This window comes from Manduca sexta, chromosome 16 (genome assembly GCF_014839805.1).
Source record: "Manduca sexta isolate Smith_Timp_Sample1 chromosome 16, JHU_Msex_v1.0, whole genome shotgun sequence".
NCBI lineage: Eukaryota > Metazoa > Arthropoda > Insecta > Lepidoptera > Sphingidae > Manduca > Manduca sexta.
The window spans coordinates 5,297,068-5,319,352 of record NC_051130.1 but is presented as its reverse complement, the minus strand read 5'-3'; the positions used below and the strand labels follow the sequence as shown (position 1 = coordinate 5,319,352).

At 35.4% G+C, this 22,285-nt stretch overlaps 1 protein-coding gene across 2 annotated transcripts in view; it reads left to right on the top strand.

Moving 5' to 3' along the window:
- LOC115443249 (angiogenic factor with G patch and FHA domains 1) overlaps positions 1-13,723 on the top strand; it is a 29,964-nt gene extending 16,241 nt beyond the window's left edge. For both annotated transcript variants that reach the window (XM_037439359.1, XM_037439360.1), the window contains one exon: positions 13,259-13,723. In XM_037439359.1, the coding sequence (XP_037295256.1) occupies positions 13,259-13,450 (192 nt within the window). In that variant the 3' untranslated portion in view covers positions 13,451-13,723. The remainder of the gene's footprint in view (positions 1-13,258) is intronic.
- The last annotated feature ends 8,562 nt before the right edge of the window (positions 13,724-22,285 follow it).

Here is a 22,285-nt window from a genome sequence, read left to right as displayed (position 1 = left end):
AACTTTTAACGCCAGCGGAGTCGCAGACAATAACTAGTATTATACAAACTGAAAAATATTTGAGTTTTAGGACGAAGATTTCAAATAGTTCATATCGGAAATACGACTATTTTAAGTCGATATACATTTTATACCAAAATATTAGAGTTTAATTTCGCCTAATCTTAACGTTTTCGCAGCTTATACTTGAAATTAATTTCTTCACGTAACTCGATTTCATGTCATTTTTCATTTAGGATAACGCTACATCTTCTGACATATTTTTTTCGCTAGACCGCCACCAGTTCGCCTATCCACTATTGCCTACGATTAAAATTGCGTCTGTTCGGAAGAATGATAGAATAAATATCGAGAAACTTAAATTTGTCAATTAGAGTTCATGAAATACTGTGCAATAAGTCTTTCCTTAAAAGATTAATCTTTCTCAAGTCTATCTATGGCTATTCTATGTCAACTTACACAATACATCATGTTCTATATTCTTACTATACTATGAATTTTATAAAAAAAATTTGAAAGCTGAGGCGTTTTTCCAAACTTTTTGTAGAGATCATTTCAATATGAGATGCAATTCCATTTTAAAATTAGCGTCACGCTGCCTTATTTCGCTCACAAAACCGTTTCATGACCAATTTAAGACAACAAACATATTTGTAATGTGCTCAAAGAATTGAAACACAGTCTTCCATATTGGATATAGTGAATGCATGCATGAAGTCCTAACAATCGTGAAATAGAACGTAACTAATGTCAACGAAATCTTCTATATATTTAGAAATGAATACCTATTTCCCTTGCTCACGCCATCACGCGTGAACGGCTGGACCGATTTCAATATATTTTTTGTTGTTGTGTTTGTTATTGACAGGAGATGGTTCTTATGAAAGAAAAAATTCAAAAACTTACGCGGAAAGTTAGAAAATTTAAGAAAACTTAACGAAAGTATTAATTTTATATAACTGTCAATTGTTTGAAATAACTGACAGCGATTGACAGAATGCGCGCTGAAAATTCATAGTTAAGGCGGGACAACGTCTGTCGGGTCAACTAGTCGCTTAAATAATATGACGATAAATAGTTATGGAGTTTGAAGTAACACAATATGATAAATGATCATATTCACGTTATTTTTTATTGCTTATTGCTTTGAACGACGAGACGAGCTTAGCGTTCGCCTGATGGTAAGCGATACGACCGCCGATAATTCCAAAGTATTGTTTGGTATTCCACTTCGCTCGCCATCCTGAGACATGAGATGGTAAGTCTTATTATGTGCAGTAGTTACATTGGCTACATTGTCTTACAAACAGGAACACAACAGTGACTACACACTACTGCTTGGCGGCAGAAATAGACATTGCGGTGGTACCTACCCAGGCGGACTCTCACATAATGAATCCTTAAAGACATTGCTAAAAGCAAAGCATTCCTTTTGCTTAGGTCACTGAGATTAAACTACCATTTAGACTCCTTGAATTTTGAATTTCTCTACCGCAACGAAATAAATTATATTACGTAAAAATAAAGCGTAAAATAAAATCAAATTATCTGAAATCACTTTTAAATTATACATGACTATAAAAATAAATAAACACTAACGTCATGCTTATATGGGATTAGTTCAATTATTTTGAGAATTAAATGAGGTTCAGCTCAGTTCAGTTCAGGTTGTAATTTAAATTCGCATAAAAATTAACTAAAATACAAGGAGAGTTTGTTTGCGTGGTCTGCAGACAGTTCGGCCGCCGGGCAGTCTCCCTGCCGGTGTTATCAACCCCACATTTCGACAATCAGAAATTATGAAGTGCTTTAAAAATATAATTCATGCTGTTCGTAAAGTAATTAAATATTTTACTGTCTCATTTGTAAAGCTTTTGCTTGTTGATGCGAAAATAAATGTGGTGACTGTGTGGAATATTAATTTAGTCCGTAGCAACATCTCAGCCAGACAATGCAAATTGGCAGCGTGCTCAGCCTGGCCGAGCGGCGGCCACACCCGCTGTCCGCTCCACCATCCAACCACTGCACTGTTTAATTATTTCATACCATTTACAAACGGATTTTATTTCGCTTATACGTCTACGTACGTCGGTCGATGCCCTTTACAAATAAAACTGTAAACGTGCACATATTTTGTGCATTTCATACATTTTCTATAAAAAGTAAGAATTCTCTACTCGTAACTGATGCAGCTTTTTACTTCAAGTAACTCGGTTGTAAAGTAAATTTAAGCAATTATCAACAACACTTTACAACACATAAAAATATAAGCTCCTCAACACGAGTACTCGTGTCCATACAGTCTATTTAACTATTACATTACGTTTACATCGTTGTCGCGCGTAAAGTCAAAACATTATCAGATCAGGACGCCATTATCATTTTAGTGCACGTATATTTTATTTTTTAAATGTGCGTATACTGGTCTCGTACCATTTGCGACGTCTTTTAGCACGTTCCACACTCTCATTCGTATGAAGGCTGCCAGTTCTCCGACTGAAACTACCTAAACTTAGACTCACCGCCATTTAAAACGAGAGTTTACGGTTGTCTTTATCGACGCAATACCACGCTTAAATGTGGATACGACGATACGGCACATAAATGTACACGGGCCGATTCAAATTTATCTAGCATTTTATTGATATCACTTAACACTTTTTACACTCTGCATTTAATACCACAATCACGGCTTGTGTGAATGTGTTGTGGTTGCGAGTGAAATAGCTGGCAAAAGTCACCGAGACTTAAAAATGAGATCTTGAAATGTATGCGCCGTGTGAACACATGGGCGCACGCGCAGTTGCATACAGTACAGGTACATGTCTGGCAAAAAAGTGCTCGTTTATTTGAACCGTCTCGGCGTAATCAGTAGGTGCTCAGAATATTTACATGTCCGTCATTGGGTGCGCTGTACACAGCAGTGTGCAGTGCGCTGGCAGCATTTGTGTGCGAACCAATGGTCGTAAACCGCTGTGCACCAGAGGTCCGGCAATTCGTATGCAGATGTGGAAATGCCACGCGAACCGTCGCCAAGCGTTATTATTCTCCCTTGAACAGTTGTTTACACGACATTCAAACTAGTAATCCTTTTAATGTGAGTTAAAACTCGTAGGGTTAGCTTTATCCACCGTGGCGTTGTTCGAAACAATTATTTGTTCAAACAATTGTGTTTGCAAAAACAAAATAACATTAATTATGTTTCATTTTATTATGTTACCTATCAGTTTATTGCCAGACTTACCATCCTGGTCTGTTTTGTATCAATTATTTTATTATGCCTTATGCATACATACATAGAACTCATGACCTTTTAAAAAGCTGCGTAGGCGGACCTACCTCAAGATAAACAACTTAAATAATCTAAATGGTTGTAACAAGGCCCTATTCTGTTGCAACAAAGTGAAAAGATAATCCACCATCCGCAGGTCTTTCGTCCGTGCATTATGTTCTGTACAATATTTTATAAGGAGTCACTTGCAGTATTTAATGCAAGTGGCTAGATAAATTAATACTGGATTGAACTGGCGGGAGGCCACCGGATACACTCTGCTTCATAAAGACAACTATAAACATGCTGAAAAACCCGCCACAGTGGCTGAATAAGTCGCTTTGCGATTCAATAATTGTAAACTGACATAATTTTAGCGACCGAGGAAGGACCAGGCGTCTCTAGTTGAAGAACATTTGAGTTAAACTATTACCGTCAGGTCGGAGAAGCCTCTTTGCCGAGTCGTCAAATTTAGTCACCGTCAGACTGACGTGGATATGCCTTTTACAAGATTATATTTACACCTTAAATAAGAAGGATATTGAAATATATATGTAAGGTATCAATATTGCCAACAGTCATTTAATATAATTTGATTATGAAAACAGGAAATTTCATTGCATAATTAATTAAAGCGGAAATATTTTACAAAGACTAATAAAGTTAAAAGAAAAAAAGCAAAATGTGTAGTTAACTATGAATGTCTATTGAAAGCCTCGTCTGCTATACAAAGTAAGCACTCTCAAAAGCCAACAGACCTTCATTCGAAACACTCAAGTCGCGTTTATAAAACTGCAACGCGAAAGCAATCGTCAGATGACAATGCTTGACACACTTTTTTATATTCGCATGTGAATTGTAATATTTTGCAAATGGCATATTAATCCTCTTAAATGCAATTCTTGTCATGACTGTGTGTAATGAAAAGGTAAAGCAACAAGCTTTAAACTTTGCATGATACTCAACTTTTAGATAATGATCGTCAGGCAAGATATATACTAATTTAAATTGCACCGTGCGCTGCGCTCGTAAAGATTGTCTGGAATATTCAGTACCTGTAAATGTGTATATGGAATATTCGTTGAATTTGGTAAGAAAATATTGTTATTTAAGCGCCTAAATCAATGAATCCAATCCCAATTGATATTTTTGGAAAAATGCTATAAGTGACGTATTGGAATAAAGTTTAGTTAGCGTGCTTAATTACGATTGGTTTATTAGAAGGATAACACCAATTAAAATGGAGCATGGGGCACAAAACTTAATTTCGTTGGTAAATTTTCACCAAAAGTCCGAGTATAGTAATTGGGGATGTTTATAAATTCCTGCCATTTGTTCGCATATTAACACAATTCGTAACATAAATGTGATCACCCATTGTTATATGAAAATCGCAATGAGTATAGTTAATTGAACTAAACTTCAATTTTTTTTTTTGCTACTGTATACATAAAATTTGATTATGTCAACGATATGTTAACGAAAAAAAAACATACATAATATATAACTAATGCCAAGACAATAAAATTTAAATTTAAAATAATTCTGTTGGGTGGAATGGGTGGAAATTTTGGAGATACTATAATAAAAATTATCCTCCGTTTTGAATAAAGATTCCCGGACCGCATACATACACTTTAATCTTTCATATCACCTATATCGGGCATAGTCGGGCGGTCCCTTTAAAGTCGCATTAACCAGCCTCAACAACGTCATTCCGTGCTCCACATAAAGGTTTATTGCGCTTTGTCCAAGTTAATAACTTGTTTGCGACACTGCATCGTGGCCGGCATCGCGGAGTGATCCCGGCACATAGGCGGGGGCTATCTAAATGCATCGGTCGATCTGCGCCCGCGCATGTGCAACGCAACGAGCCTGCGCCGACCCGCATCCGACAAATGTTATTGTCTTAATGCCCATATTAAGACAGTCGGTTTTAAAATACATTTACTATCTTAATTTTAATGTAGGCAGACTGTACGAGACTGAGTCATATCGCTGCGGCAATGGTTTTGAAGGATGGATAAAGTTATATATAATTGTTTTAGGATTATTAAAATATAGAGATCATTTTAAAATATGACGTAAAAGCCACGTAAACGTCTTATTATAGTAAAACCACCGTAATGTATTTTATGAAACAATGTATTAAATGCTGCAATTTAAGTAACGTAACATCTCGTGGTGAACATAAATCTGATGAATCGAGTGAAAAATATTTTATGGCAAATAAATATAAATTCTGAATTGACGAATCACATGTGGGTAACGAATAGCATTTATTTAATTATAATGTTTTAGTTAATTATCTATGCATTCTGTAAATATTTAATACAAATACCATTTGCTTTGTAACTAAAGTAGCACATATTGTTGAAATAGTTCACAGAAAGGATTAATGTCAGATATATTTTAGCCGGTTATTGTCAAATAGAATGTATTTCGATATAACAAGAAGCTAATTTTGTATAGAAATAGGGTGAGTACTGTCGGCAACGGCAACATTGTTAAATGACGCGGACGAATGAGTCCGAGTATCCGAGATGAAGGATCGTATTACTGCGGTCGCTTTCTAAAATCTCGGTATATCTGATGCTCATTACTTTACCTATTTTTACTTATTGGTTGTGTGATTTCGCAGATGGTTCAGAATTTGAAGAATGAAGTTTTTCGTCTTATACTTGAAATGTTGTCTGCTTATAGTAAATGCATATAATGTTATGAGTATCGAAAGGAATCTATTCATCATTTTAAAACTATATTTATATTTTCTGTTCATTATTAAAGCTATACTTTCGTATATCACAAAGATACCTAGGCTATCAGGTAGATGACGAATAGAAAAATCTTTCTGCATAATTTCGCAACATTTTGAATCATATATAATAGCAAAGGCAATAATAATATTATGTAACTGTAAAATATTGCCAAGCATGATCAGATTTCAAAAAAGAAAGGGGGTAATTTGAAATCCATCCAAGTTATTACATTTACAAACAGATGATGAAGTCAAAGAATAATCCGTAGACTTTAAACCTAAGTGCAAGTACATATGTTTTAAACGGTACAACATTTCATTCAACAAGCCTAGCGGGCGCTCATGCAGTATTCACTTGGCATTCCATATGTGAACCTGGCCTCCAGACAGACTAGATTTTTTCATTCACCATCGTTTTATGAGTTTTAGCGTGCAGACAGACAAACGACAATAGATCAATATAAAATAAGCGTACACGTAATCTGGGATGACCTACGTGACTAGAAAGCATTGCTATGCTATTGTGGGTGGCATTGAAAGCGCCCAACATGGGCTTGTTTTGATCCATGCCGTTGGCCCCATCAATCACTATAGGAACCATAAAACAGAGACGTATTCGATGCTCTATGATTTGTCAATTTACGTTAAGTCATTCTTGTATTCGTTTGTTTAACTTTATTTTTAACTTGGTCGAACAAAAGTATATTCAACGAAATTGTAATTACTATATGTTACTGTGCTGTAGTTCTTTCTCTACATACCGCAGATTTGAAGTAGAGAACTATAATATGAAACAAAAGATTCCATTTAAAAGATTGACTGTTGGCACTTAATATCTGCGAAAAGATTAAATAAACTAAAAATCCTTTGTGAAAAAATCCTTAGGGTGATTAAGTCCCGTTAAGTAAAGTCAGGTACGCACCTGTCGTTGATCAGCGCGTATGGTGCAGGAAATCTGGACTTCCGCCCTTCTCGGATGTTCACCCGGCCGGCTAGACGGTGAATCGCTAATAACACATTGTCTGCGCGGCTGTCTGTCGTTTGATATAATAGATGCGTGGCTGCTAATCGTTTATGGTCTAGTGAACGTCGGTGCATTTTTTGTTATACGCCACATTGAATTGCAAGTGAGACATTAATGTCTGTGTCTGGGTTCGAAAGACTATCGCTATTGTGATCAACATCGATCGAATGAATTGAGAGCGATCGATAGTGTCTTGCGAAGTCTTCGCATAATATGGAATGTATCCCATAATAATAGCTAACCAACAAATTGTTCAAATTGTTCTTAGTAACAATTGTCGATGACGTTATCATTTCGCTAAATAATTAATAATAATAATAAAATAATTTGTCTTTTCCAATTATCAAGAGTATCTCTTTGTTATTATGATTGTATTTCATTTAAAAATATTCCGGATTTGGAGGTATCTGCACACGGTTAAAAATGATATTTGTTTCTGAGAAGTACATTCGGCACATCCCGGCACTCTTTATGCGTCAGTACTCAGTACTGTACAAACCTGACTACAAAACAATTCATTTCGAGACATACGTAGACAAACAAAAGGACAATGCCCAAAACCAGGCTATCTTTGCGTCAGTCATGCGTCTTAATCAAATAACCATGTAAAATCATAATTTTAATTATTACTTCATTTGTATTTATTTCAGTCACGAGCAAATAGGGGTTTTAAAGATATGAAAAAAAAGATGTTTAATTGTTGCAAATCAAACACCGGATAATTTACTGCCAATATGGCGAATTGATACCAATTTATAACAAATTCCCCTTTTAAATGGAATAAAAAAGTTAATATGCACAATAAATGTGCTTGTACTTGAATCTATAATCTATACTTATAATAAATCTGTAGAGAGGTCAATTCTGTACATGAAATATATTTCCAAAATAACTATCAGGGGGTGATTAGGGATCGATACTGATGCCAAAAATGCAATTAGTAAATTTTTGTCTGTCTGTCTGTCTGTCTGTCTGTATAACCGTTATAGAAACAAAAACTACTCGACGGATTTTAACGAAACTTGGTACAATTATTTGTCATACTCCTGTGCTGGTTATAGTATACTTTTCATCACGCTACAATTAATAGGAGCAGAGCAGTGAAGGGAAATGTTGGGAAAACGGGAGAAGTTACTCCATTTTTAAGCTTCCGTCGCGTGTGCAACCTTAATGGTTAAAGCTACATAGAAATCATGTATGACGGAAATGTTCTCCTTAAAATTATGTAAAAATATCCACGACAGCATATGTCTATCTTTTATGGTTGACTCACAATGACACGTGTAACTCCCGATAGCTTAGCAGTTCGAAGCTTTCTCATTATATTTGTTTACTAATCTTAGGAACTATCGGTCCAAACTGAAAAATTCTTTTTGCGTTGGATAGCCCTTTATTTGTGGATTGCTATAGGCTATATATCATCACGCTATACCCAATAGGAGCGGAGCAGCAATGGCTAATTTCTGGAACTACTGGTCCAAACTGAAAAATTCTTTTTGCGTTGGATAGCCCTTTGTTCGTGGAGTGCTCTAAGTTATATATCATCACGCTATGACCAATAGGAGCGGAGCAGTAATGGCTAATCTTAGGAACTACCAGTTTGAACTGAAAAATTCGTTTTGTGTTGGATAGCCCTTTATTTGTGGGGTGCTATAGGCTGTATATCATCACGCTATGACCAATAGGAGCGGAGCAGTAATGAAACATGTTACAAATACGGGGACAATTTATTAGTTTTGAGAGCTTCCGTTGCGTGCGCTGCGTAAACGGTTAAAGTTATGCAACAATGATGCATGTCGGGATTATTCCTCTTAAAAAGTTCTAAAAAATATATTATAAAACAAAGTCCCCCGCTGCATCCGTTTGCCTGAACGTCTTAAACTCAAAAACTACCCAACGTATTAAGATAAAATTTGGTATTGAGACAGTTTGAAACCCTGGGAAGAACATAGGCTCCCGGGAAACTACTACTTTTATAATGGAAAACTTTAGCCTGAAAAACTTTATAACGCGGGCGGAGCCGCGAGCAAAAGCTAGTATATGGAATAAATATATTATTCATTAACCAAAAATATTGTTATAAAAAAATATATTTTACTTAATAATTATGACCAAACTCCAAATAGCTGGCAAAAAAGATAAAACATTAATTCTTCTAAAAACAAACAAATGGCGTCTTGTACTTGCATTGACCGAAATACTAAAGTCAGCTAAAACATGTCTGGACTTTATTTTTAATTAAATGAATATATGGGTACTGATTTTTATTACACTGGCAACTGAAATTAATGACATTTTGACACTTTAGATTAGAGTTGGGTAGGACATGACATAAAAAAGAGTTTGTAAGAGTAGCCTCTTTTTAGCATTGAGCCGGTACAACGTCCTACTTCAAATGAGGCGAGGCGTAGTGAGGCTCGGTGCTTCAATGCGTATCTTACAGTATTTTGTAATGTTAACCCTCAAAATATTTCCCTCTCGCTCGCGACTCGAAACGCCGTAATGCAATGTCCATTGTAAAATAACGTCCTATTTCAATTTGTGGCATGTGGTTCTCTACCTCATTGTCTTCGTCCTACAGTTTACCAGAGACGGAGAATAAGTAACGCGACTGCCGCGACATAAAATTTGAAGTAGTGCAATATATAATTTTGAGCCACTCTTACATTTTGACGTCATGTCCCGGACAAATGTACCGCCTCTTGTATGTCCTACTCAACATTACTTTAGATTTGACTGAATGAAAATATTTCATTATTAAAATATTAGTCAAGATCAGAGTGTTATTCTTATATATTTTAATGTTGAGTCCAGAAATTCACTGTTAAGAAACAAGGTGTAAAGTGTGTGTTCCGAACTTTGAGACGGAAGGCTTTTAGTTAGCAACACAATGTCGTCTAGAGCCTAGACCCAGGACAGATAATCGAGACGACATATCCCGGCGGTGTATTAACTGCACCATTGCGGTGCCACAGCAACGATAAGTATATTTCTTAGACAAGCTATCCAGTTTGTAAGTTATGTAGATTATTATTAACCTACCCACAATGTGGGAAAAATCTTTCAAAAACTAAAGAACACATAATAACAATAATAATAATCTGAACATGTTTACTCAACTTCTACATTATATTTTAGGTTTCAAGGCTGGAATGAATTTGTGCTGCTTGCTGGAGATCAGTTAATAGAGAGGTTCACAGACAACAACGACATGACATGACCCGACCAGCACTGCAAGCAGTCATTCACTCACTTCAGCAGTATTATAAGCGTGTTGCGGCCACATTAAATTCTTGTCTGTTTTCTGGGAAGCCATATCTATCAAAAATACACATCTACATAAAAATATACATCGGATTTCGTATTTCTTGTTTTATTTTTCTTTTCCTATGATAAGTAACTATTAGCCTAATCAGGCTGTGAAGTTAGTTCCTGGGTTCCTGTTCGATTTCCAGGCCAAGCAACATTTTATCTCGGTGTTTCTGACATGACTTGTCTGGGATCGGAATCCTCCAAAGAGGGTTGGCGTCAGGCATGCGGCCGGTCATAAAAACTAAGCTGAATCTATTCTACAATATGTGTTGACGCCATATTGAAATGAGATAATGGTAGGTGAAAATAAAGATTAAGTTAATCCATGTAATAGAATAAGTCATAAGTCAGAAAAATATGTACTTACACAAAGGGTCGGGTAGTATATGCTCAGTGGAAAAACTAATATTCCGCCATACTTTCTTAGAAGTTTTATTGGAGCTTCGTCTCATCAGATATGTTAATACCTATTAGTTTCTTATAAGGGCGATTAAAGCTAAGTGAAAAAAATGTCCAATGATTGTTTATAGCAATATCAAGTAGGTACTGCAATACTGAAAATAATTAGACACGTAGGTACTTTCTACCGTACATTATTGCAGTCCATACTTAACCTCAAAATAACCGAGTTATAAAAATTCTGATTACTCCGAACTCCCATCGAATATCCAATTGTTTTCAATTTGTATAAGATTTAGCATTTATTCCCTATAGTTTAGTGAAGGTTTTGTACAGACGCAAGCGTAGCCCAACTTTCATACAAAAATGGGCATTCTCCTTTAACTTTGTGCCAACTTGCGAGCATTATAAACACCAAACACGTCCGGGTACTTATAAAAAGGAAAACATTAACTGCCTTCTATCATGCCGCTATCTCTCTTGTTTACTTCGTCCCAAAACCGAACAGTTTATGCTTATGCTTAAATAAGTATGTGTGCGAGGGAGGTTTCAAAATGGGAAGTGAGCTCAGAATGTAATATAAAATTAATACCTGTGCAAAATTATGAGCTGTATAAAAAGTATAGGTTCAAATAGGATCAGTGCAAGAATATATTCTGAATTTATAATGATAAACTTTATGGCAGCCTTTGGCATAAGGAGAAACATTTTTTTTTAAATTTATCAATAATAAAACTTAAGGTTTTAGGTTTAATTTGCTTAGGCAAAATAAGTATCTAAATTTATAACACCTACGGCGCAGGGAAATTTGATATTGAATTGTAATCGCGTGAGACTTTTTGTCACGTACCTAAAGAAATAAATCTATGCTGCCTAAACGATTCGAATATACTTTATTTTATAAAAGATGTGGTAAAGATGGGAAAGTAGTGGTTTATAGGTCTATACACCACTACTTTCCCATCTGTACCGCCTTTTCCTCTGGTCACAAGAAACGCAACAGCAAAGATAGGTATTTCACTACGTGGCGCGATCTTTCGACGGTTCCTACGTAAAGTATTGAATCTGCAAAATTGCATTTTGCAGATGCAATACTTTACGTAGGAACCGTGGAATAAACATCGCTTGTTTAGTGTTAATTACCATGGCGATAAGCACTTCGATCCTTATTGTCTTAAATAAATGCAGTTCATTTTAATAAGGGCCGTTTAAATATCGACAGTCCCTACGCAAAGTATCGAATCTGCAAAATGCAATTTTGCAGATTCGATACTATACGTAGGTACCGTCGCTTTGTAAGCCAATGATACCCACACCCCGCTCGTGCCTATCCATTCATGTTATAGAACTGGCTACATCATGTCCCTGTCGCATGTAATTTAATTAATACTTTCAAAATCGTATGAAATTAGGTATTTTGTTAATTGTTCCTCCGTTATTTCCCAAGCCTATAAAACAGCTTGAGTTAGAAATTTCTTCTTAGAAAAGACATTAAACGAGACAAAAATCTATCACAAAATATCTTAGTCGTGAATTTTTATTTTTATGGAAGAATAAATAAATACTTTAAATACAAATGAGCAAATTTAAGTGATACGACTTGGGTATCTTAATACAAGTATGTCTTTAAGTCTTAAAAATATAAAGGCCCTTTCCAACTGTATGACGTACTTGTACAAGTTATTCTATGCAGTTGTATAAATGTTTCCACAAACAGACATTCCGTCTCGGTTGGTTAATCTCTTAAATTGAACTTAAAATCCCTTACATCTAAGATAAGTTTAAACGTATCTACGTGCGCCCAGCTTTTTAGACGATTGCTACCATAAGATAAGGTTTAAACGTCATTATGAATTAAAAATGACCAGATAAGGAATTAAATAGTTCGTATATAGGGCCACTATATTTCATTAAACAGGTTGTGTGGCCTGATAAGATAGTGTATGTTAATAAGTTTGCAGTACAGGGCCCTTATTCTGTATGATAGTGTAAACGCGTAACGCGGCCGTGTCATGTTATTTTCGAGAAATGTGCGTGGAATGGTATTCTGTAAGCCAAATTTCTATAGTCCTAAACATGATGTCTTGTGTTACGTGCTTGTTACGCACTGTTAAAATAACGTGCGGGATAGAGCATAAGGCCCCAGTTTGATATGTATAAACAGCTTAAACGACGCTTTACTTCAGTATGTTTATGATGTTTAAAGTAAAGGATATTTTTATTAATATTGATTTCTCGATCTTTACAAATCCGGTAATAATCGTAATATTTGATGGCCTTATTATTTTACGTTGATGTGAAAAATAAGATTCTTGTGACCAGTTTGGTTTTTACGTTCATTGCACAAACCATTTTCCATAGAGTTCTGCATAAGTCCCTTATTTACTGCTTTAAATAAAACAGAAGTATATGTCGACTATTATAAGAATCTTCTTAAAAATCCTATAAGACAGCTAGCGACAAATCAAACTCTACGGATTTTTTTTTGTTGCAGATACCACTAGTCAGCAATGAAGGAACCTCCGGTCTTGGTTCTTCGGGAGGAGGTGCACCTAAACCTCTCCCCATGAACAGAGTAACCAACACTCTAGGACCAGCCACTCTAAGACTAGCTTCGAAGACTAAAATGCTGAACAAACCAGCCAAAGCATTCCAAGACCAACTAGATGATGAAGAATTAGAATAATTGGTATTCATGTATACATCTATTTATTATAATTGAATGCATTTGAATTAATTCGATATTCTACGATTAAAACCATTGGTGGAATTAATTAAATTAACGATTCTCGATGCCACACAAACAAAATGATTAACACAGGAATGTGAATGTTTAATGTAAAATAAACTATTTCTACGGTATGTTGTAAATAAATATTTCTGACCGGCTCTGTTGTGTATAGTTTAAAAGCCGGGACTGTACTTATTTATTATTTGAATAAAAATAAGTTACCGCTGATTGTGTTTGTTTATTTCATACTATAGTATGAAACATTTTTTTCTTATTGAATTAAAATTCCTATCTGAGATGTTAATAGGACACTGTCAATTGCCTAAGATATTTTTAAATTACACACTTAAGATGAATGGCAAATAAACATAAATTATTCAAATTATTGGTTTAGAGTCCAATATGACCCAACGGTTTATTGCATCCTGATAAATTTATCGGTGATATGGGTTTCAAATTATGCCAAATGATCCAACCATTGGTACTATAAATATTAAGAAATACATACCACTGCGATGCCTACTCCATAGAAACATAGATTTTTGATTGCTTTGATTGACGAAACGAGCTTGCCGTTCGCCTAATGGTAAGCGATACGACCGCCCATAAACAGTAGAAACTCCATCCAACACCTTGAATTACAAAGTATAGTTTGGTAGTCCATTGCGCTCGCCTTCCTGAGACGTGAGATGTTAAGTCTTATTATGTCTAGTAGTTACACTGGCTACGAAGTCCTTCAAAACCGGAACTCAACAGTGACTACATACTGCTGCTTGGCGGCGAAAATAGACATTGCGGTGGTATCTTCCACCAGTAAAAGAAAAAAAAAACCAGTACCATCACCACCAGTAAAGATTTAATATAAAATAAGCACTAGTATAACACAATTTTAAGTGTATATACATGTAAAACATTCATGCATACAGTCAACGGCTAAGACCTCCCGTTAAATTTTCTTACCGGGATATCCTGCTCGAAGGATCAATCTAAACAGATTTCCTGTATCGATAAATTCAACTTTCCCAATGAAATATAAGTCCGTCGCGTTGAATGCCACTTAGTCCCGCTTCAATGGCTGACTGAGCCGCGGTTGAGTCACCTCTGCTCACCCCTTAAGGTAACGGACGTGAAGACGCATAACACGTATAATTACATTCATTCACTTTGTAACTATCAATAATTATAAATACTATAATGGAAAGCTATTACCATTTTAGTTCTGAGGGTTGATAATTGCAGTGTTGTTACACAGTACTATAAATATCTAATAACACACTCGTGTCGAGCGCATTGTAAGTGTATTATTTGCGCAACAAGTCGTCGGGTAGTCACAGCAGTCAATTGAGGAAACCTGGCATTAGGGCCGCCTGTCTAATGGCTACAAAAGTAACAATTAATCTAAGTTCTTGCGGAATGGGACTAAATGACACGCACCACATCTCCATTGCGTTTCCTAGAAGCGGCAAGCGTGGGGCGCGGCCGCGGCAGCCGCCACGTTCGACCAGCCTCTACATTCGCCGCTCAGTAATTTAGCTGTCAATGAAAAATTAGGCACGCTCAAATTTTCATTGTGTACTGGTTCCGCAGATTGTTTATCTCAGAGTTGAGACACGAGACAACGCTTTACCAGTGGGGATATTTAAAAAAATAAATTTTATAAAATATTTTAAATATCATAGTAGTTTTGAGTTTACAGTTCCAAATTTCTCAATACACTAGTCTACATCTCCATCCTTGAAGAAGTAGGAAGAGGACGTATGGTTGATATATGGTTGCCTGAGTCTATTCTATTTTTTGGAAGGGGAAAACCTGAATATAACTGCTTAATTTATCTAACAAATAATATAGAAAAACATGTGAGGATACAATTTTTTGACACATTATTGAATATTCGTTATCACAATATAACTTCAATGTATTTACACACTCTACTACGAAAATAAATTCTGTGAATGAAACCTAGTATAGGTACCCTTTAATGGTCAACTTATTCATTTTAAAATTATTATTCAGGTATTATCAGAACGGTACAAATTTCTTTTCGAATATTAAAATGCTTTACCTATCTCTAAAATTTTACTTATTGAAAGATAACAGCCAGCGGGCGTTTACGTGCGTAATACTTGCAAACAATAATTGCGTTGCCCAAGGTGATGGCTCACGCAGGAAATGCAAATGATCCATTGCACAGAACGCAAATTACGTAAAAAATACACAACACGTCCCCGACAACTCATTAGTTCATCTGCCATAACTTCCTCTGTTGCAAACCATTCTCATACAACGAAAATAAACATTTTTAACACTGCCGACTGGCGGGCAGTAGCTGTTTTCTTTTGTCACCTGCCATGGCCTCTGAATTACTCTTTACCATCACGTACATACTAATTGTACCAATTGGCATACGCATTCTAACGATGTCCCACAGGTGTAGAAAATATTCATTGAATTTCAACGTTCGAAGCTTTGAGAGATTCTCAGAACTGTCTGGTGTCTAAATACTTATTCTCAATGACCGACAATTCCTTATAGTAATAGTTTTCTGTAATAGGTAATAGTTAACTCTTGGTCTCTCGTGGCTCGCCGGCGAGCCAAGACAGCTACATGACATTTGCGTGTGTCACGGGATTATAACCTTATATACTACATAATAAGGTTATTTTTCCGTAACACGCCTAGCTGTCAATGTTTGCCGGCAAACATTCAGCTACCTCACGGGTTAATTAGCGTGAGGTTGGAAATCAAATGACGGGATGCCGTCCAGACTTGCGTGCGTTTGTCGTCTCAGTAATGTTGGTTGGGACAGTTCTTCTCAAATGTTGTAAATGGCCCGGAATAAGTTTCGTATTGTTATAATTTATTATGTAATCTTATACAATAATCTTTTTTTCTGTATCCAAGATATGAGAGCTAATTTTCTTTTATTTATATGACATACAAATATTTATATCATAAGATAAATACGCGAAAAAAAAATATTTGATTTAACCGTTTTTACCCAGGAATCCCAATCCATGTTATTATATCGTATTATCGTTAGTTATAACAAATTTTTATACAATAATTCAATTTAGCGCCAAGAGGGGGCCACGACGAACACATTAGGAACCTTTTGAGTAGAGTATACCGTGCACTTTCAAAGTGCAGCCTTGTCATTATGGTAACCGGAAACGCTAGTCGGCTTTCGATGGTGGCATGTGATCACGCGAATAACAATCTCGTATAAAAACTATAATGTTCTCGCCGATTTTCATTTTCCACAAAGCTATTTGCTGTGCACGTTTACAACATTACATTTGTGTATTTTATAAGTAACTTGCCTTAATAATATTTTTTACAGCTAATAAAAACGACATCATATTTTCAAATATGCATTTATCGATCCGGATGTGCATTTCACGAAATATAAAACTGGAAATCGACATAAAAGGAACATATTATTTTCAAAATAACAATATAAACTCCATGCTATCTCGGCGAGATAAAATTTAAATTGATCAGGTCGTGTTCGCAGCGAATGGTTTCTGGATTGGGTTCAATATCGGTGCAACATCCCAAATTGCCACAAACATCGACCATCGTAAACATTACGTTTTATATCAATTCGACCCGAATTCGACTCGCTATGCATTTATTTAATTATCGGGCTTTACAAAAGGAAAGGAGTTCAAGAGTTAGGAGCTTTTTACAAGACAAATGACTTCGCAGAAGGATTTCTGTTAGTCACTCAATGACTGGACATCACGTGGTTTTAAACACACTTTATTAATACCCCAAGAATAAAGAAAACGTGAGGGAAAATTATCATGTACCAGAGGAATTTGTTTACGAAACTTAACAAAATGTGCGTTAAACCATATTGTATTTGTAATTTTTATTTATAACGTATGTGTCTACTGCGTATACTTAATTATATTGTCCAGGAACTACTTACGCAAGTTCAAAAGATTCATATTATCATCGTCAACTTTATGCGTGCCAAGATTATGTGACAGCGCAATTACAATATAATGATGATTTTATTTTGTTGTCCTAAAGTAACTAGTAGATTATTTGAGTTTTAAAGCATGACAAATAATATTACTTATAAAAATTCAATGCAAACATGATTTTTAACTATTTAACAATTTTATGTTGGTACACATTGCAGGAATAAATACTTCATATTTACTTATAGCTACTCGAAAACCTACACATCTACTCTGTTTCTTTACTCATCTAAAATTTACGATCTTCATTCTAGACATCAACAAATTTTCACCTAAATAATTGCAATTTATGGTGCAAAACATAAAAAATAGAATTTATAAGCCGTAGGTGAATTCACCACGTTTTCTTAACAATTACAGTCAATGGTAATGGCGAGTGATGGTGTCTCGTCAATACGAGTGTTCGATTAACCAAACGTTCAGTTAACCGAGAATCCTTTTTAAATTGCATCCACTACCTAATTACTGACCATTGTGTGTTTTATTTTGTTTCCACGATTTGTCTGTGTCTAATCACCTTTATATATTGTGGTAAAAAATTAAACAAATTATTTATTTCTAAATAGTAAGACAACAAACGATTAATTGAGTATCACTGATGTCCACCCAAAACACCAAGATCCTGGGTTCTGTTCATTTAAATAAGGAAAGGAATTATCTTTGAAGGAAGGTAAATGATTTTAAAGTCTTCGGGAATTACACGAGACCGTAATATGAAGGCCAAAGTTGACCGTTCACTCCAGATTTTGGATAAATCTCCACACTACCTCAGCATAGCCAGACAGGTGTACACAATATTTTATAAACCATAGTTCTATCACTTTTTTAAATGAGACGTACTCATAAGTACGGGTACAAATAATCAACAGTGATTTGCTATAATTTATTAGTGACTACAAACATTTATTATTCCTTTTTTTTCGATTTTAATTTCCAAATCGTGCACAAAGACTCTAAATTATTGTCCCAAGAGCTTGTAAATGTTTTGACGTAAACATAATTTTTTAGTGAGCGATTAAAGGCATTGTTGTAGGGTCGCAGTGGCGCAGTGCCGGGGGGCGGGTACGTGGCGCACAGGAAGCGCGGCAGACAGCGCGCACCCGCCGCCCGCGCATAGCTAATGTCCCGGCGCCACCTGCCGGACCGAGGTCACCCTGACCTTTCGCTCGCCATGTGCTTTGTTTGGAAAGTCTGCAAGAAAGTTTCAATTATCATTACTAAGTACGTTTTTATATTTTAGTCAATCAGGTGTGTTAGTTACTTACAAGTGATTTTAATTGACGTTTAATACACAAGGTAAGGAAACTAATAAGTAGTCTCCTGATGATAAATGATCCTACCATGACCTTACACAACCTCAAAGAAATTGTGTATGCGTCGAATTAAAACTATCTTCGGATTTTATCGCGGTTTTTTACCGATAAAATACGAAACATGATTTCGATGTCTAACATTCGGGTAAACATAATAAATCACTATAAGTTGTGTATGGCCGTTACTCATTAACTTATTTACCTATTAAATTTAAGCCTTTCACAATCTCACTTATATATAATTAGATTTTTTTTACAACAAAAACCTTGTATTAGTCGAACCACTTTAAAAGGAAAACTTACTGAAATTCGTAAGTAAAGTGTTCATTCAAAGTTTATGTTCATATGTCTAATAGTCAATTAAAAACGCTGTATATATCAGACAGCCTAGAGACTTTCTAACATATTGCACACTTATTTAATTCTAGTAACCTCAAACACCGTACTCTACGAATTACGTGTTTTACGCGAAAAGAAAAATTATTGCATCGACATGTTATTGCAAAAACTGTGTCTAAAATAACTTTGGTCGACTAAACAATCTAAATTTAGAGGATAAAAACATTAAACAGTACTCCGGGACGACCTCAGATTGTTTGCTTTCGTCTCGACTCTTGAATACGTTTTCCTTGCCGACTGACGAGTAAATACACAAGAATCGCCAATGATTGTTTATCTACAGAATTTGGGCTGTTTAGTGTACACACGGTCTGCGGAGATGGTAAAATGCTCTTCGTTTAATGTACATCCGACGGCCGCAAGCATTCTCAGCTCCGATAGACGTTTAAATAAACAGACGTGACATTTTTATATGGATTTGTAACTGCATTTTCGTGGTAATAAAAGTTCTGTGCTAAGGTTGATGAATCCACCAAGCAACAAATTTATGTTTTTCAATGACGATTTGCTACAGTTGTGATCGCCTTGAGAGAAATAACGCCAGAAAAATTTGCAGTCGTAAAAACTAGGAAAACATGCACTCCAATCGAACTCTAGTGTACAATCACTAACTTTAATCTGTAAGATATATTATGAAATCCAGTCTGAAGCAATAATTTTCAGCCAGCCAATATACAGATTTGTAAAATAAACTGCAACATTGAACTAGCACTAGTGTTAAAACATGAAGTCAAAATTCCCAATACAATACGGTTTGCATAAATCTTGGTTCCAATATCCACATCTTATAAGCTTGTCAAATCACGGCCCACGCTTAGCAGCTTTATAATGCTCAAATCGTTTTGTCAATTGGATTTATTGAGTAAATATTAAGTGCAGTGATGGTAGCCTAGTAGATAAGCCACTGGGCTGCGCGGGCGTTGATTTAAATTGTTCTAGACCTTTAACTACAGGCTTACACGCTACGACTGCATTGTGTTCACGAAACTTGATGCAAGAGACTTTAGCTGTATTTGTCACGATTTGCATTACGTTTGTAGTTTTTTTGAGGTTGAAAAATGTCAATCAAATGCTTATTGTATGATTCTCGTCTTATTAATTAGTCAATATTCTTGAACAAACATAATTTAGTTTCGCATTATCCGCAAAAGACTCCGCAACCTATTCTTATAAAAATAAATGTATTTAAAAATACATAATAATTAGTAGCCGATCTATAAAATGGCTAGTCTAATATTTTAAAATATACTTTTAACTTTAACTTTATATAAGTAAGCTTTCTTTTAACTTGTAATATTATTCCACTACCTGATAATCTATGCCATGCAGTGTTAAAGCAAAGTTGAAGGCTGCAAGCGCTATTCAAATAATAATCCCATTATACGTCGCATGTTTACTTCACAGTAGGTATTCCGCCATGTTATTTAAATACATACATATACAAACAATCATAGCGAACAACATTTGCACGACACAGACTCATTACGATACGTATGTTATTTTAAGACCATACTGCTAATGTCTATAATGGAGCAAACCTTGGGCTACAAACATTAGCCTTTTTACACGTACAAGCACCATATAGATTTATTTCTATTACCACTGAGTTATGGTTTTCAACACATATAAATCGCCGAAACAATCTTTAGGTCTTTGGAGTTTTAAAGTGAGTATGATCATGTTCGGAAGGATTCTGGAATAATCAATAAGATCAGTTATTATAGTAATGATTGTGAAATTATTACAATGACTCATTCGTGTGTCGCAGAAAAGATGTGTGTGCACATTTGGGATGATATTATGTAGCGCCGACTCTACTCTCCAGTGCAGCAGGCCCTACAAACTTATTCGTGCATGTTCTACAAAAGATTTTCTTTAGTTTTACACTTGTCGTCCTCTTGACGTCTTCTAAGGTATACAACCCTGAATTAATTATGTTCCTGGTTAAATTGAACGCAGCACTGATCCACAATATACACTGATAATAAATCAACAAAGTTATAACATACTTACATGATAAGAAAAGTTCTGTCATATAATCTAAATCTATTGTACAGTAATTGAGGAGTACAAAAAACATTTCTTTTGAAAACGACGCGTCTCTTGTTCAGCAGAGAGTTAATCTTTGCACGGCGTCTGCCTGCAACAGGTGCGCGCCAAGGGTACGCCGCCAGGATAACGCATCCCTCGGGAGCGTGTCTACCGCCTGACCTTCGTATTTGTTGCCTATAAATTATTTCATGCAAGTTGGCGCGGATCTAAAGTTACTAGAATGAACAGTTTCTATTTAATTACACTCTTTATTACACTATTATTTAATTACACTCTTCGTTCTGTGAAATATATTATATATGTTGATATACATATAAACACGTGCGAAAATCAGTAAATCATAAATAATTCATTTTCAATAGGTACCTTATATTTAGTTAAAGAATAGCGTGAGAAATAAGCACGTACTTGATTTACATATAAGTCTTTAGATGAGCAATAGTAACTTGAACTTGACTAATCATGGGAGTATTTATTTATTTCAAATTCTATAGAAAGAAAAGTCTAGAGTTACAGTACAGTTCACAAGCAATGAGCATGATTACTTTTTTTTATAAATCTGAACTCTTTCTACAGAAAACTGAGTCTATAATAGAATGGTAGAGAAGGCTTGAAAATTATTTTACCATAACTTTATGCAAACGTTAACCGTAAGTGGGCACTGGACTGAACGGTGTACTTCGCAGTAGCCATAAATTAATATGACTGGCGCAGTGCCAGCGTCTCGAACCTCAAAAGCGCCACCATTTAATAACAATAAGTATGGAGTCCAACTTTAACCTATCATTTCTTAGTCTTAAGTAAAATATCAGGTTTCACGGTCACATTTCCTTATTAATATAAAACATATTACGGAAGTTTTTGTGGTACTTTAGCAAAATACTCATGCATTACAGCGATTTTATTTATAACGCAAGCGAAACTGTCATCAAAGTCTATTAAATTCTATTTTAATCCGTGTCCACTATTACTACAAAAGGTTAAACTGGCTTAGCTTTGGATTTAGACTAATCCGGGAATATAATGAAGCCAGAAAT